This window comes from Nansenia antarctica (genome assembly GCF_963989245.1).
Source record: "Nansenia antarctica genome assembly, chromosome: 11".
In the NCBI taxonomy this organism is placed as follows: Eukaryota; Metazoa; Chordata; class Actinopteri; order Argentiniformes; family Microstomatidae; genus Nansenia; species Nansenia antarctica.
The window spans coordinates 16,304,404-16,322,586 of NC_137681.1; the positions used below are offsets into that span (position 1 = coordinate 16,304,404).

Here is an 18,183-nt window from a genome sequence, read left to right on the forward strand (position 1 = left end):
TTAACAATCACCAGTAAGCATTAGAAGACCACAGGTTGAGCAGATTGGTTGATTATTTAAATGGAAATACTTGTATCAAACACTAGGGGTGTTTTTCCTGTCACAGATGAATGAATGGACTTTATTTGTCATTGCTACAGTACAGGTACCAAACAACGAGATTTAGGAGGGGTGGCTCCCCTGGTGTTAGGAAAGGGGGAAAAAAAACACTTTTAGAAAAAGAATAAAATCACAAGAAGGTAAGGAGCTGGTTTACATAAATAAAGGCTATGTACACAATCCACTGTACTATACTGCACAGATAGTCAACTAGGGTTGTCATATTGCACAAAAGTATTTTTTCACGTTATTTAAAGTGTCACAGTTTGCAGGCTTGAAATGTACATGTTTGTGCCTCAGCACTAGCTGCCATACAATCCGTCCAGACTGTCCTGGGCCCAGAACTTAGGCCTTTGCTGTGTTCAGGGCCTTGACGGCCCTGTGGTAGAAGCAGTTCTTCAGTCTGTTTGTCTTAGCGGCCGGGGTCCTGTACCTCCTTTTCGAGGGCAGCCTGATAAAGTGTACGTGCCCAGGGTGGGTCGGGTCCCTGGAGATCTTGGAGGCCTTCCTGAGACAGCGTGTGTTGTACAGCTCTTCCAGAGAGGGGAGGGGGGCGCCGGTGATCTTCTGTGCTGTTCTCACGACTCTCTGTAGCGCATTTCTCTCCGCTGTTGTGCAGCTGTAGAACCAGTTGCAGATGCCGTAGGTGAGGATGCTCTCCACTGCTCCGCGGTAGAAGGCCACCAGTATCTCCTGCTTGTTGTGTTCTTTCCTGAGGCATCTCAGGGTGTATAGCCGCTGTTGTGCCCTCTTGATGGTGCCTTTTGTGTTGTCCTTCCAGGCCAGGTCATCCCGCATGTGATGTCCCAGGAATCGGAGGGTTGAGACTCTCTCCACGCTCTCTCCGTCGATGAGCAGGGGCTGGATCTCGGACTTTTTCCTCCTGAAGTCTACGATGAATTCCTGGGTCTTTGACTTGTTCAGCAGCAGGTTGTTAACCTTGCACAGCTTGCTCAGTTGCTCTACCTCATCCCTGTACGCCGCCTCGTCCCCCCCCGAGATACATCCCACCACGGTGGTGTAAGCTTAATCATACACTAAAAAGCATATTCAATGGAGATCTTCTATTGTTATTTAGTCCGGGACTAGGCTTACACTGTGTCCGGCACTGGTCCTGAGTCTTGTGTTGTACGAGCATACTGGTTTTCCGAGATTACAAAGAAAGTGCAATAGCATAGTGATCTCCACCACTATGCTGAATTATCTGTCACAATATTTCCTGTGAACATCGTTGAAATATGAAGGCATCCTTAAGGTAATGGTAATTATATGAAACAAAAAGCAAACTGAATAGTGTACAACACATTTTCAGTGACTTAGGCTAAGGCCTAGTTTAATATGTGACTTGAGTACAGAGATGTTTGGTTCAATTCATTTTTGTTGGAACTTGGATACAGTCTCAACCATGTGAGTTTGATTTGTATGGAGGGATTGCACATTCCCTCTGGATGGCATAAGAGTTCCCATCAGAACAGTATGAGGGAATAGAAGTTCCCATCAGAACAGTATGAGGGAATAAGAGTTCCCATCAGAACAGTATGAGGGAATAAGAGTTTGCATGAGAACAGTATGAGGGAATAAGAGTTCCCATCAGAACAGTATGAGGGAATTGGAAAATAATCTCACATTTTCCAGCAGGTTAATATAAGTGCAGCAGGCATTAGTTTACCCCCCTCTCATACACACTCTCTCTCAGACACAAACGCCACACACACACACACACACACACACACACACACACACACACACACACACACGAGGGGAGTGGCCAGCAGATGGAGGAGGCGGTGCCAATTGTTGTCTGAGCGCGTGTAGTATAAACATTGAAAGTTACACATTGTTGTTGTCAACGAAGCATACACATTTAATAAGGCAACAGTTGATATTGTACAATGTCCATTCTTCCGTACGTAAGTAGTGCATTCAAAACCACAGTGAATCAAACGTTATAAGTGAATATACAATATATCATGCATAGCATTTGCATTTGCATGAGATTCAGCTTGATGGAAAATTATACCAGCATCAACTCCGCTCGGCTGAATACAGTTAAAGTGAAACAAAAGGAAAACCCCACTGTGGGACTGTCTGTAACTAAATGGGCTCGTGAAACACGGTTGCCTCAGCAGACATTCCAATGTAGTGACAGTACACAGAGCATTCAGGCTGCTTATCGCAACCAGACCAGCAGCTATTGTCCTCCACCCGCGGCAATTGAACTACTCCAAACAGCCCAGTGAAAGCGCTGCGGAGAGGTGGCGTTTGGGTTTAGCTCCCTTCATTTCAGCCACTGTGCACCGTGAGAGGGATCACAAAAGTAGCTCCAACTTCAGTGCCTTCGAGAACTTATCGGAGAGTGCAGCTTGAGTAGCCTACTGTCAATTGTTTGGTAAGTGACGCGCTTATTTTCTGTACTATTGTCATAACAAATAGAGTGGTCAATTAGCGCGTGCATGCACGTGTCGCCTTTAGAGGGCTTCGTAATGAAGTTGGAGCTATTCACGCTACAATCTTTGTTTCCTAACATTAATGCATTGCTTACAATGTTGTCTGAGATTGGTGGAGATTGATCGTGGTCTTTGCTGCTCTTGCATTTGTTTTGCTTTTTGACAGCTAGTTCGTTCCTTGACACCTCTGACAGTTTAGTGCACTTTCTTTCTTAGAGCCGATATGCATCAGCCTTATAAGTGATGCATGCATACACCCAAACCAAAGCTGTTTTTATAGGTGACTGAAGTGAAAGGTGTCAATGCATCTCCACCTTGTTTGGCATATTATTCAACCAACCAACCAACCAACCAAACCAAACAGTTGTTTTGTCGTTGAGGAGGTTGAAAGTGAACTGGAGCATGGTTTGTTTTAGGGGATAAGGGAAATCCTAAATCCCCAGAGGGTATAAGCTGTTAACGCTTGGCCCCTGTATGTCCCCCGAATGTCCTCCTGGACATTTACCTTTGTTTAAATGGAGAAACACATTGCATGACTACTGTATAACACTGTCCCTATAAAGTGTGCTGGGGTATTATCATCACTAATACAGTTGGCAAATATTGGTAGTTGGAGTCAGTCAAAAGACAGAAATCCGCAGTTGATTCCATTCTGCAGATCCAGTCATCCCTGTTGAATCAGCCCTCTCTGTTATTTCACATTCACACAGGGTCTCTCAGTTTCCACTGGCGTCTGCTGCCCTGCCCTCTAATCAAATCCATATGTTCCCCCAGGTCTTTCCCATGAAAACAACTCTGTTTGGTTTAGTCGCCTTAAATGTAACCAGGATCTCAGAATGTTTTGGATCTTAAAAAGTGATATTGAATATGTTTTTTTCCCTCACTGCCAAAATAAAAACCAACACCCTTTTCGCAAATTATAAATAGTGATTCTTATTGACACATTAAGTTTCAGTTGCTATCTCCTTGAACGTTGCAGTCTCTAGTTTCAATGTTCAATTCTTTCTGTTGATGTTTCAAAGTATGACAAAGGAATGCTACTAGTTTGTCATCATGTAACATGTCTTTCTTCTGTGACCTCTTAAAAAAGCGGGTCCCCCCTTTTTTTCTTTGCTCAGTATGCTGCTGCTTGCAGCCTTTTTAATTCTCACCCCATGTGAGTTTGGCCTAATCACATTCCAACTCGTGAGTCATCACTTGGATGAGTTGAGAAATAATCCCTCATTAATTTACATGGGTCCTGGCTTTAGATTTTCCTGTGTGACCTGCGCCTTTGACAAAAGAAACACATTTTGAGGTGTGACAAAAAACCTGGATGATTGGTTTTTGATGAGTGTGATGAAATATTCGGCCTGGATAAAGGCCTGACATGTTTGTCATCTGTGATATTGAGGCTTGTTGAAATATGATACTGTATGGCTTCAAGTCATTGAAGGTGGTTTATTGGCTTTACCCTTTGTGGGACAAATGTTGACCAATGTTTTCTGAATTCTGCCGTGATTCTCTGATGGAACACCTTCAACAACTGATGTTATTTGAACAATATCTGTAGGCGGGGCGAATTGGGGCTGAGGTCATCATGTGTATGAATATCACAACATGAATTGCCTCTTCTCCTCACATGAGAGGAAGTGTTATATGACATTGGACATGTTTTCATTCAGTTATGAGGTAGGCCTATATGGATTGTCTTCAGCAAAAAAGGTTTCATACTTTTATGAAAACCAGATCTTTTACGATTTATGGAGAAATAAATATCTCCTGCTTTCTCCAGATTTCGATAGCTTGTTTGTAGGTTTGGCACAGGCAGGCTGAGAGATTGTTACAATCATGATGTAAAACCTGAGGTGACACACCTCCAACTAAAGTAACCAAACCTGAAACCTAGCTGAAACTGGCATTCTGACATAATCTGACACTCCTTCACTGACACTGAGATGTTTTTGTCACACTGAATCTTGATCTGTTTTTTCATGTATTTGTTTTACACCATTTTTTATCATCAATCATTGTATTTACACCATAAGACCACCATGATTGGCTATAGGCTACTGACACAACAAGGTGTATGTTCCCTCACAACACAACACATGTCCCTCTGTATGTTGTGACATTACACTTGACCTAATTTTCTGTCTTGAAAGAGTGTTGCGTTTTTAGGTAAACAGCTTTCAGTTTAGGACTACTCCACCTCCATATGGGTCATTGTGTCCACACAAACATGTAGGCTACCCATTTGTCTTCATAACTCGCCTCACACTCTGATGACACCCTTTGCAGAGAGATTGTCAAGATAATAGTTTTACGAACATAGGCCAAGTTGCATAGCAATAACAAGGCCAGTTACATGGCTGCTCTAATTGGCTGCTCTGTCTGCCTATCCCGCAGATGTCATTGTGAGCTTGTCTCTTTCAGGAGTTTGTGTGTTCAACCGTGAATACCAGCGGAGAGGGAGGAAGAAGCCTGGATCTGCTGATGTTACCGTTGGATCTCCAATAGCTTCACCACAAAACCCTGTCTGTGCCACTGTCATGATCACCTAACAGTTGAGGTAAGGACTGAATTGGGTTAGATCCTTTTAAGTGAGTAAATATGGATTGGATATGTCTGGTTTTGCAGTCAATGCGCAGTCCCTGTGACCTGATTTCCTTTCAATGCTGGGATTTGACCCACAAGAACTCTTTGTTTGCAATGTCCTGATTGCAGCTGAGCTGGTAACAAAGGAACTTTGGTCAGTTTGATGTGCGAGATATCACGATACCCTGCTTCTCAGCTCTGATTCTGAATGGTGCTGAATGGTTGAGTCAGAGTTGTTCTCTCAACTTAGGCTAATACAGCAGATTGATGATTTTTCCTTACCCGACCTGTTTGTTCAGTTTGATTTATGGGCGAGAGGAGAATCTACAGCTGTTGTTCATCTTTATAACAGCTTTCTCAGCAATTAAACTGCTCCCAGCTAGGATACTGTGTATACTAGATATTACTAGACAGTACTGTAATAGCACTGTCTGAAAAAGAAAAAGAAAAACAAATGCTGTCTCTAATCATGACTCATGAGGATCTTTCTGTGCGATAGCAAAAGCTTTTCATCAAAGGGCACAGCCAACAGAATTTTATTACCATTAGATTTTTTATCAAATGAATGGGTTGTTTGTCTGTCTCCCACTGGTCAAAGTTATTTTTCCCTTCCCTCCAAATCTGTCATTGAGCCTTGAAAAGAGAGAGTTTGCTCTGCAGACACCTTGATTTACTGTCTGGCTGCGTGGGTGTGGGAAGTTGGCGGGGAGACCTTGAGTTGCTAAATTGACCCAGAATCAATGGTCGTCAACCCCCGGTAATATTCGCTGGACTGCCCTCCCCCGCCGAGGCCTCACATTCCAGCTACTCACACGTCTTTACAGGGGGATTTTCTGCTGCCATCACGCTAGGCGAGCACTGAGGTTTTCTGGACAGCTGTGTGGTTTCTCTCAGAGGTGACCACCGTTTCTTAAACTTCTGGAACTTGTCCAGGTAGAAAAGACTGAGGGTCGTCACTCCTCCATCAAAGAGCCTCTGCTCATGCAGAGAGGGTCTCTCTCTCTCTTTCCTTTCATGCCTGAGCTCATGGGCCTCCGCCAGTGTTAATGTGATCCACAAATGGAGTGTGAAACCCAAATACTCTCTCTTCAGAGACACAACACAACCGTGCTGTGATTAAGGAAATGACACGACAGTCTCTCAACAAATTCAACGGTCTGACAATAAAGCAAAACTTTATTCAGTTCCCGGTGGTGAAATTTAATTGTTTTGTTTAGCCTGGCATTCTGCTTTGTTTTCTCAAAGTAGATGGCCCTTATTTGATATGCTGAAGTAAGTTTTGACCTGGTGATGAAAAGAGAGGAAAGGGGAGAAAGAATTAGAATGTTGGCCTCTCTAAAGCTTATGTTATGTCAATGTGAGTGTTAATGTGCTAATGTGTATTTCCCTTTGTCTCTTTGTTGTTGGTTTTCGCAGATCCAGAAAGCAAGCATGACGACAAGACTGGGGAGGATCGAGTCGTGAACGAGCAGAGTGAGCTGCTTAGCTGACACACACACACAACACACAAACACACACACACACACACACACACACACACACACACACACACACACACACACAGAGAGAAGGGCATGTACTGTCAGCTCTGAATCCGGACAGTGTCAGGAAATTCCTTTCTGGCCGAGGGTCATCTCTCTCTAGCCGGGTTTATACAGCTGGATAAGCTTCTGTTTCCACAACAGCCTCTGGAGCAATGTTTTTCTCTGGATGTTCCTGATCCAGCAGTAGATCATACCGTAACACTCTAGATGCTCTGTGACCTGAAGATACAGCGTGGGCCTGGGGAAGGACAAAGGGACCGCCGCCGGGGAGTTCTCAGGGGCACTATGTCCACTAAGGACTCAGAGATGGGTACTGCAGTGATAGAAGCCAGGGGTCGGGGGTCAATGGCGTCTACCCTATTAACTGGAAGCAGAAACAACCTGCTGGCGTCAGACCACGGCGTGCCTCGGAGGCATGTTTACCAGCCTGAGGGGGGCCGACGGGGCGGCCAAAGCCCACCGCTAATTTCATTCAGGAAGCTATCTAATGACAGCGGGGAGGGGATGTTTTTGGACACGGGATGCCAGTGCTTGGATTACCCAATGAAACACGCTAGCAACGTAGCATGTTGCCGGGCTCGCGGTAGCGCCACATGGCGGGAGGAGAGGGGAACAGGGGGGGCGGAGGGCTTGGGTTCCACCCAGCTGGGTGGGACATGTGAGCCAGTGGAAAGTGGAGCTGGCTGCCAGGAGAATGAGTCTCTCTCTGGAAGCAGTGGGACGGAGAACGGGCCTCAGGAAAACGTGTCTGAGATGGAGGAGAGGAGAACAGAGGGGGTTTCTTCTTCTGCTGCTGCTGCTGTGACTCCTCAGCCTGGGCGTCTGCCAGTGGTGATCGCCTCTGCGGGTTCTTCTCCCTGCCAGCTGGAGAACTCTAGTGCTGCTGGCACGGCCATGGGCACACGCGGGGCCTGCCCTGCCACGCACTGCGGACGCAACCTCCGGAGGAGCAGCCTGCCTGTGATGGTGCGGGCCTCGTCTCCTCTGGCCGGGGATGGGGAAAGGGTGGCAATGACGCCTGCCAGGACGCTGGTCGCCCGCTGCGGGCACTGCCTCAAAGACGGCTACTCCAGCCTGGAGAGGCTCAACAGACGACCCAGAGCCGCCAAGTGTACCTTGGAGAGGTTCTTCAGAAGGTCCTCGCTGGAGACTGTGACCTCCAAAACCTCCCCGACGAAAAGCGACAGCGACGGCGGTCTCTCTGACAGCGAGTTTGTCCGCAACCGGAAAGAGCGCTCCACTGTGCTGGTGAGGAGGTACTACAAAAACAACTGCAAGGTGAAGAAGTCTGTGTGCACGGGCACCCAGGCCATCGTCCGTGCTTTACCCTCCGGGCACATCACCGAGAAGGCCTGGGAGGTTGTTTGCAGAAGGACCTGGCACCCCAGTGAGAGAGACGCCTACCTTACTAGAGGGCACAGGGGGCACAGCGTGGAGGCCCTGTCGGCCAGTCTGAGGGTGTGCAGAGGGCTGCTCCGCTACCCGGGGGTCAGGCTCTCAGAGGTAAGGACGTTTGTCTTTCACACTCAGGCTGCAGCTCGCATGAAAGAGCCTTCTGTTATCAGACGACTGCGGCAGCTTTCTCTCTTGTGAATGTGTTGATTTGCGCTCACATGAGAAAATCGATGCATATAGAGTCTAGACTAGAGTACACCCATGGTGGTGCAATCGTGTTGTCATTGCATGTTTTGCCCTATTTTGTTCAGTGTTGCTTACTTTAAGTACTTGTTCTTCACCCTTTAACCACTACATACACTACAACACTATTAATACACAGAGTATCCCGGTCCTACGAAAGTAGATTATATTGCTCAATCTTCTCTGCTTGGTTTGAGGTTGCGCCTGTTTGGCATGCAGGAATAAGTCATTTTGCGGAACCACAAAGTCACTGTCTCTTTGTCCGCTGTAGTCCTCTGCTGCTGAAACATGATTTAGCTCTAGTTAGTTCTGGTCCCTGTTTCTGACAGTCTGAGCTTCCATCGCATTGAACTTACAGCACTGGAGGCTGGTGGAGGTAGAAATCGGAGGATGGGCTCATTATAATGCATGGAATGCAATGAGTAATGGTATCAAATGTATTTTGTAATGCATGGAATGATCCCGTCCCTCCGATTTCTACCTCCACCAGCCTTCCCTGACTTGCAGCCATGGAAATCTGAATATCCACACACCGAGAAACTCACCTCTGTGTTATAGTTAAGAAACTCACCTCTGTGTTATAGTTAAGAAACTCACCTCTGTGTTATAGTTAAGAAACTCACCTCTGTGTTATAGTTAAGAAACCCACCTCTGTGTTTGTGTTATAATTAAGAAACCCACCTCTGTGTTATAATTAAGAAACCCACCTCTCTTATAGTTAAGAAACCCACCTCTGTGTTATAGTTAAGGAACCCACCTCTGTGTTATAGTTAAGTTCCCATGGAACAAACGTGCCAGATGCGGTGTTAAGGTTATTCTGCGGTGCAGAGAGGATCTGTCACGACAGCATTTACATGAGTAGTGCTGGAGACAGCACAGTCATCTGGCCGGTGGTTTGTATTGACCCTCTGCGTTTAACGTGTGTGTCTGTGTCTGTGTCTGTGTCTGTGTCTGTGTCTGTCTCTGTCTCTGTGTGTCTGTGTCTGTGTCTGTGTCTGTGTCTGTGTCTGTGTCTGTGTCTGTGTCTCTCTGTGTCTGTGTGTCTGTGTGTCTGTGTCTGTGTCTGTGTCTGTGTCTGTGTGTCTGTGTGTCTGTGTGTCTGTGTGCCTGTGTGTCTGTGTGTCTGTGTGCCTGTGTGCCTGTGTGCCTGTGTGCCTGTGTCTGTGCCTGCGTGTGCGTGTGCATGCGTGCGTATGTATGTGCCACAACAGAGCCAGCGTCTGTGTGAGAGGCTGTGGGGAGGACCGATCACTGCAGTGGTTTTCAGAGGCAAGGTTTTTATGAGTCCTTTGTGGTACAGAAATATGGGCTACATTAAGTCTAGGCCCACGGGTTGGCTAATAATGAGGCCATTGAGAAGGGGTAATAGTCAGGACGCCTGTCAAAACACGATCTGCAGTATTCCTATGGAGTTACTGTGGAAACCAAACAGAATGGTCACTGATTCTTATGAACCCCCCCCATACACACACACACACACACACACACACACACACACACACACACACACACACACACACACACACACACAGTTTCTGACTATACAATAATTAAGTCAAGTTTTTAGAGGAATTCCAAGGTATCCAGTGGACTTAGTGTTTATTTCCACAGCAAACGAGGTGAGCCAAAGCACACAGGATTATATGGTGCTGGGATCTTAGCAGCACAACACTAGACCAGTGAAGGAAGGAACGAGGGCGGGAGAAAAAGAGAGAGAGAGCGAGAGAGACCACACTGTTTTCTCTGTTTAGTGCTGCTTTGTGCTGGCCTCCTTCTTAGAGAGGTTTTTAAAAGACTGAGGGCCCCAATTTGCATGAGCAAAAATGTGTCAAATTGGGGCAAAGTTGGCCATCTTTACCCTAAAATTTCGAATAGATGCAATGAGAATCAAGTGTAGAGTTAGAGTAAACATGTTATCCCGCACGAATGATGTAATACCCCTCTATAAAAGGAGAGTGACGTTTATTCATAAACCTTTTACAATCCCTTTCTGAGGTAAAACATATCATTTTACGATTGTACTAACTCTATTGATATAAGACGCCTTTACTTCAAACACAAATTTCATTAATAGGCTTAGAGAACATGAGCACAGTCAAATTATTTAGTTACAAATGCTACTGGCTATAAACCTAGTTTACACAACTCTGGTTATTGAATTTGATAGAGGCCAAGTATTGGTATTTATTTTGCATAACAGTCTTCACTCACAGAATATTGTTCTCCAATTCGTTAGGCTGTAGGCCGACTGAATTAGACTAAACTCCTACAGCTGCATTCGTAGCGAGAATGAAAAGTCACCAGAACCTGTAGTGCTTATTTGATCAGTCTTGCTTCTTAGAGCTTAGAGCTGTTGATTTCTCGAAATGGTGTCCTGTGTTAGGCTATACTCCTAGCTCTCCCCATTGCACCCTATTATAATGTGTTTAATGATGAACTCCGAAACAATCCCTATGGCAAGACACATCTTTCTCTGTAGTTTTGTCAAAATTGGGACAGTGTAATTTCGTAAATGTCCCATCTGTATGGCACGACCCATCACTCACCTAAGTTTCATAAAAAGCTTCCCAGTGGTGTGGTGTCGGAGAAAAGCTTGTTATATACGAACGGACAGTGACCGAATCATCCCCTCTCTGATTTAATCGGTGGGGGACAATAATCTAATGGGAGTTCTGATTACTGCGTCTATCATTTCGATGATATGCAAATCATTTTTAGACTGTTTACAAAAGCTCATATTGAATAATTACAGTTTCCTCAAAACCATTGTTAAATGAATGAATGAATGAATGAATGGTCTTTATTGTCATTGATATCGTACAGGTACCAAACAACAGAATTTGGGAGGGGGGGCTCCCCTGGTGCTAGGAAAAAAAACTAAAAACAAGAAGGGAGAAGAGCTGGTTTACATAAATAAAGGCTATGTACACTATCCACTATACTATACTATACAAATAAAACACTGTGCTGTACTCTATGCTATGCTATACATATCCTAACCTAAAATCAAGCTACAATAAAAATCATGCTGTATTATTGTACGGTATTTTTTTAAAGTTAAAGTTGTTTACACATACACACACACACACACACACACACACACACACACACACACACACACACACACACACACACACACACACACACACACACACACACACACACACACACACACCTGCCCTTAGGACCAAACAACCACAAGGCATTACCTTTTTATTGTTTGCTTTTCAAGCCCCTACCAATTAGTGCAGACAGACTCCTTTAATTTCGCCCCAAAGACATTTTTCATGTCAACAGTAATCCTCTCTCTGTAAGTTTACACACTCTCTTCTGGCAACAGATGTTATTATACCAGCAACCTGAGTGCTACACAGAGCCTGTGAATTTGCTGTTTTCAAATTAGCACGGGTGCAATACATCTTGAGGGACGGAAATACAAACCCTGCCCCACTGAACCCTGTAATCCTCCCGGGACGCTTTTCCCAAGACAGGCCTGCTGTAATTGTGTGTGTGTGTGTGTGTGTGTGTGTGTGTGTGTGTGTGTGTGTGTGTGTGTGTGTGTGTGTGTGTGTGTGTGTGTTGGGGTGGGGTGGGGGGGGGGGGGGGGTCTGGTTGTTCTGGTCTGGTCTGGACTGGATGCCATGGGGGAGTAAACATAAGGATTCAAGGCCCAATGGTCTTGCAGAGGACAGGGATGAGCCTAAGAGACTTTTTATATTGCAACACTTGTATCTATATTTTGTGAGACGTTTCTGTTTGCACTTCCAGCGCCAGTGACATTTACAACAGATGTGTACACACACACACACACACACACACACACACACACACACACGAAGTGTAATTGATGTTGAACATAATGTTCATGTGATAGATACAGTAAGTACAATTATTTGCAGTGGAGCACTTTGATTTGCTAGCCAAAGGAAACAGACCTCACCAAAGATTAAATATCCAAAGGTTGTTGTGTGAGTTAGCTGACTGGTTGGTGGGGATTTCCATCAGTGACTAACACAATATAGGGTGAGGTTATTGTGTGTTTTGAAATCTGATGAAATGATGACACGATGACTTCACACAATTGAAGAGTGGAAACAGAGTTTGGGGGTTTTCAGCCCTTCGCTTTGGTGGAGCTCCCCCTTATATAGGAAGTGTAGTTTGCAGTTTGATTCACAGAAGCAACAGGCCTGGTTAACCCATATCACTTCCTGTCTCTGGATGACGGCTAACACAGGGGAGCATTGTCAAAGGAATGGCCGATAAGAACACCTCTCGCTCTCATTAGTGCTACCTCTATGGCCTTCTGCAACCCTATGGCCAGTCGGTAGAAGCAATAGTCATATAATTAATTTTGTATTAGATGTGTGCATACAGTACATTTAATTGAATATGTGCCTTTCCATTCATATAGCCACCAACTGTCAGCTGGTTAGATAGGAAGACGTAACTCTGTTACAAAGTGTTTGTCTTTGGAGGTCAGTTTATGGCAGGTAGGCCTAATTGTTCCAGCAAATACAGCGGCCCGTTTCTGCGGGTCGCTAAGTTGACTGAAGAGTCAACATAGACAGGTGCTTCTGGGAAGGGCGAGGTAAAGACAACTTCCTGCTCTGGGAAGCTAATCCATGAATACACAGTGTTAGGAAGCTCTGTTGTTGACCAACTCTGGACTGATTAGGTGAAGTCTGATGGATAGCAGGGAAATGGGTAGGATGAGTAGGATGTTTCATGATGTTGTGTGAGCCACAGTAAAGTCAGCCTAGTCCGCTTGAGAAGATATATTAAATCCTCTGAAATGGTAAAGTGAATCTCTCTCACACACACAAACACACACACACACACACACACACACACACACACACACACACACACACACACACACACACACACACACACACACACACACACACACACACACAATCAGGTCTTCTCTGTAGGCCAGAGGTGGTGGCTGTGGTGGCACTGGCAGGTGGTAGAGCCATTCTCTCCCTGCATACAAAGTTGTGCCATTATAGAAGAATGTGCCGAGCAGGCGTGTTTTTGTCCCAGCTGGGTGATGCAGCCAGAGAGATTACTAACACACACTATTTAGCCAGATGCTCTCCTACACACATACAGTGTGTGGAGTAAACACATAGCCCAGCATGTCAGTGTGACGGTCCTTCTGATGGGGGCAGAGGGAAGGAGAGGCAATCTGAGCCGCAGTACCTTCAATGGTAAATATCTGTAAAAAAAAAAAAAAAAAAAAAAAAAAAAAACTAACATTGCTGAATAAAATGTAGATGTTTTTTTTTCCGTCAAAGTTGAGACAGTGTCATGCTTCACCTTTCAAGGCATTGATCTGTAGGACAATTTGGTTGTGTAGGCTATTTGTTGTAGGTGCATAGAGTATGTCTGGTCAGTTGAGATACATTAGCCTGTGTTTCTTTGCTTCTGTTTCTCTTTAAATACAGTTGAATTGTGGACACAGATATTACAGCAGTAAACAATCAAATATTCGTCGTATTTGAATGAGGAAACATTCACATCATTATGGCTGAACGAACTGGAGAGGTTCTCTACAACTAAGTATGTGTGAGTGCGGATGTACTGAAGGGCCTCTCACATGTGTCTAACAGTGTGGGAAAACTGCAGTAGTCCAGAGACGACATCCCTCTGGTCCTGTCCTGTGAGCTTTGACTGCCCTTGAGGTGACCCCCCCCCCCCCCCACACACACACACACAGACACACACACACACACACACACACACACACACACACACACACACACACACACACAGACACACACACACTGCTGTAAATGAGGGAGCTCCAAGGAGAGAAGAACATTATTATTTTGAGCTGGAGGCATGTCAGTACCAGAGCTGGGTCAAATATATATGCAACAGTATTTTGTTAGCCTAAATGGTCTCAAATACTTGAGCTGTGTTTAATTGTGACTGAGACTGGTACAATTGTGGAGTGTTCAAACTTTTTAAGTTTACAGTGTCATGGTTCATACAGGGTCATGGTTGATATGGTGTGGGTTAACGCAACTTTCTGAGGGGGTGTTGTGTTGTTTCCACCCTGATCACTGACTGTCATTGATGTTGAGTAACACCACTCACTCATACCTACATCATGTGACACAACAAACTCATGTAATGCTTCATGTTTTTAACTATGATGTAATTATGCTCTTACTGTTGAAGAGTTGAATTGATCCGGCACTACATGGTCACACTCAAGGGGCAGTAGTTTCTCATACCCCTGTGGGTCAGTTTAACACTTGCATGCCATCTAGTGACCATGGGCAGTATTGACAGAGGAATTCACAAGTATTAGGCCTACTGGTATTTGAAACTGGAATTGCTACAGAATTGGTCACAAGCCACATTTCCGAGGTGTTATGCAGTTCAGATTTCCGGTAAGATATCATCCATCAATTGTTTTCTGTCCTTCCTTGAACTATATCAAAGCTGTGTGTGTGTGTGGGGGGGGGGGGGGGGGGGGGGGAGTGGGTGTGCGTGCGTGCGTGGGTGTCGGTGTGCGCACGTGTGGAAGGACAGGAAACAGTTAATTGATTGATGGTATCTTACCGGAAATCCCAACTACATAACACCTCAGAAATGTGGCTTGTGACCAATCCCCTGTGTGTGTGCACTGTGTGTGTGCACTGTGTGTGTGTGTGTGTGTGCCTGTGTGTGTGTGCCTGTGTGTGTGAACACAGTTGAAAGTATTGTATCACCCTGATACCTCCCTCATACTTTAGAATAAGGCATTGGAGCTGTTTTTCAGTGATTATTCTTATTCCTAAGAACATTTCTTTAATGAATACATGAATGTGTGTTGTTATGGGTACCCCGTTATATCTTCTTAAGTCTATCCAATTTTCAACCTAAAAGTGCCGTAATTAATATATGCACAATACAGTTGGCAGTATCTATCTGCCGGTCAGTGCGTCATTGATGCCATTCATGGTTTCATGTTCCTTTGTTTTTTTTTTGTACTTCCCTCACTCACCACAAGGCGGTAGTAGTGATTGTCGTTTGAACCATCTACTGTACTGTACACTGTTGGAGCCAAGTCCCTCAGAGGATCCATAGAGGCTGAGAAAGGAATACCCTCGCTCAGAAATGCAACATATAGATCACAATGTACTCCGATCAGTACATGCAGACCTGTTTGTTCCATTTAATTAAAATACTTAATTATTGTACAGTACTTCAATATATTGATCTAAGGTGGTGTGATATGTAAGCCCAAAGGCCCTTAGTGCTTTGTTCATAGGATCACGTTGATATTGACGAAGGATGAAATGTATAAATGTTTCCATCTGAATAGGTGGATTCAATAAGCACTGTGTTGTTGGGTCAATGTTTACCACACACAGCACAGACAGAATGGAACCACGTTTTACCAGCAATCTCTATTGATGGTTTCACAATTACAGTTAAAACAATCCATGTTATGAGGGTATTTGAGCTATTTTCCTCACCTTCTCTTAAGGGTTAGGGGGCTTTCGAATACTGATTACAGCTTTTCAATAAAGCCGAAATACAAGGGCTTATAGACGTGTGTATGTGTGTTCACCAGAAAGCTGAAATACATAAGATCTTTTATAAGAGGTTCTCATGGCAACGGCCTCTGGAGCTGGCTAATGACCAGGATCAAATAGCGGTCCCCGGAGATGACGTTGTCATCAGCTCCCCATTCTCCAGGGATAAGCAAGCTGTTACGTAGCCACTGGACGGCCATTATGGGCTGGAAAGGGGGGTTTGGTTATAAACTAACCAAGTAACACCAATGAATAAACTTGTACTGTAGATAGACCATTGGTGGCTGTTAGAAACTCATTACTCATTGTAATGCATGTAACGGAATTAGGAGTGGTGTCAAACATGTGTTTAATGCTATTGACCATTCCTTATTCCATTTCATACTTTTACAATGAGCCCGATTTCTACCTCCACCAGCCTCCCCTGAGGTAGACATAGAGTAGATACTGTATATTAACAGTGTTTAAGAGGTTATGAAGTTATGTTTGTGCCAAGTGCTAATCCTTGTTGTTTTAAAGGGAAACATGCTATGGCGTCATCGTCTTTTTTTTAACAATATGTTTTGATCCCTCATCTGTTCACATGTAGGCCTAAATAGGGCAGGGCTTGCACGTGTCGAAGCCTGTGGGGATAGTTCCTTGTGCCCTGGGAATAGTTCTTTAGAACCTTTTTTCCACATTAATGTGATTTTAGTACAAATACCAGAATTGGTAGAGCTATTGATAGAGTATTGTTTATTTATTGAGTATAATTGAACTGAATTGTTACCCTTTTCTATCTTGATCTCTTAAAAGCATTTAAATGGATCGTGTTGTGGACATTTCAAATGGCTTTAGAATTGGGCCTATGTGAATTATGTCCCTGTACTAACGGGGCTCCACGGTCAATGTTTTTTCGCTTTACGTAATTTCTCCTCGTCAAAAATAAAGTTGTTATTTGAGTCTTTGAAATCTACCTCCTGCATTAAACAGATCAATTGGAAGCTTGTGTAATTCCTGTACCTCTCTGTGAATGTCAGTTTAGAATGAATCATTGGCGGCAGATTAGATCTTATTGCCTCATTTTCAATGAGCTAGTTGCCTCATAGCCAAATAAGGGGTGCCCTCCCCAAGGCAGTGGTCGGGTCCTTCCTTTCCTCGATGTAGATCTCTCTCTCTCTCTCTCTCTCTCTCTCTCTCTCTCTCTCTCTCTCTCTCATGCGCTCCCTTTAACTCTTCTTTTAGTCTGGGACCTCCACTCTGACTGAGAAGGATTAAGGAAATTCAACCACTTAGTATATTATTGTTTGACTTTCTCCTTCACCACCTCCCTGAGTCACAGTAAGTAGATGTATGACTACTAGTGCACAGTGCTACTTGTTACTGTCATTTTCATCTATTGAGCATAGTGGGGCATCTGAAAAAAACATATCTTGCTGGACAGACGTGCACATTTTGACGTGTTCACTGTGAAGTGTATTATGGCAGATATATTTATAACGACTTTATATCATATTGTCATTAGCACTCACATGTAGTGAGTCGATGAGGTTTATTGTGTGTTTTGAGTTGTTAGTATTACTAATGCCAGCAGCAAGACAATGGTTATCCAGTTGTATGTAAACGGCAACTCCTGTACAATGAAATGTACAGATTTCTCGGTCGTCCGTCAAACTTGTCAATTGCCTAGTTAATATGGAGTAGATATCTGATATGATGGAGTGAGAGTTGGCTAGCGTATGACATCATGAGAACGGTTGATGAGCTAGTCCTGTGGATCTGGGAGTCCCAGTGCGTCTCCCTCTCTGCTAACGGGTCCCAGGCTGTTCTCTGGGGGAGAACCATGCTGAACCCATGCTGTCAAGGCTGTGAGATTCAACACACTCTGCTTAACTCAATGTTACGCTACCCTAGAACAGAGTTAGGGGATCTCATTTGCTTTGTTTGGGTTTCGGAGGAATAGCTTGTGGTTACAATAATGTCCCTTTTTTATGCCTGTGTTTCAAATGTTCTCCCCATTCCATTCTCACCCTAATACTCTCTCAATGTGTGCGCGCACACACACACACACACACACACACACACACACACACACACACACACACACACACACACACACACACACACACACACACACACAGACACAGCCAATTACGCTCTAAGCTTGTTAAAAGTGTAGCTACAGTGTTGTTCAGAGACGTGGGTCGGCTCCTGGACTAGTGAAACAGCTTCTTGTGAAATTCAACATGGGATTATGATCCGGGTTCCCCCTCACCCCCCACCTCTACCCCCTACTGCTGGGCAGTCTCACAGCCCATAGACATCATCTCCACCACTGACCCCCTCTCTTTGGCCTTGGCTGAA

At 44.6% G+C, this 18,183-nt stretch overlaps 2 protein-coding genes across 2 annotated transcripts in view; one reads left to right on the forward strand and one right to left on the reverse strand.

The window, feature by feature from the left end:
- The window catches only part of rbp4 (retinol binding protein 4, plasma), a 170,468-nt gene that overhangs the window by 40,806 nt on the left and 111,479 nt on the right, over positions 1–18,183 (reverse strand). The window lies entirely within an intron of this gene.
- plce1 (phospholipase C, epsilon 1) overlaps positions 7,211–18,183 on the forward strand; it is a gene marked incomplete at both ends in the record, with an annotated part of 53,930 nt that continues 42,957 nt past the window's right edge. Inside the window, one exon of the mRNA XM_080542340.1 lies at positions 7,211–8,170. Within this exon, the coding sequence (XP_080398466.1) occupies positions 7,211–8,170 (960 nt within the window). The remainder of the gene's footprint in view (positions 8,171–18,183) is intronic.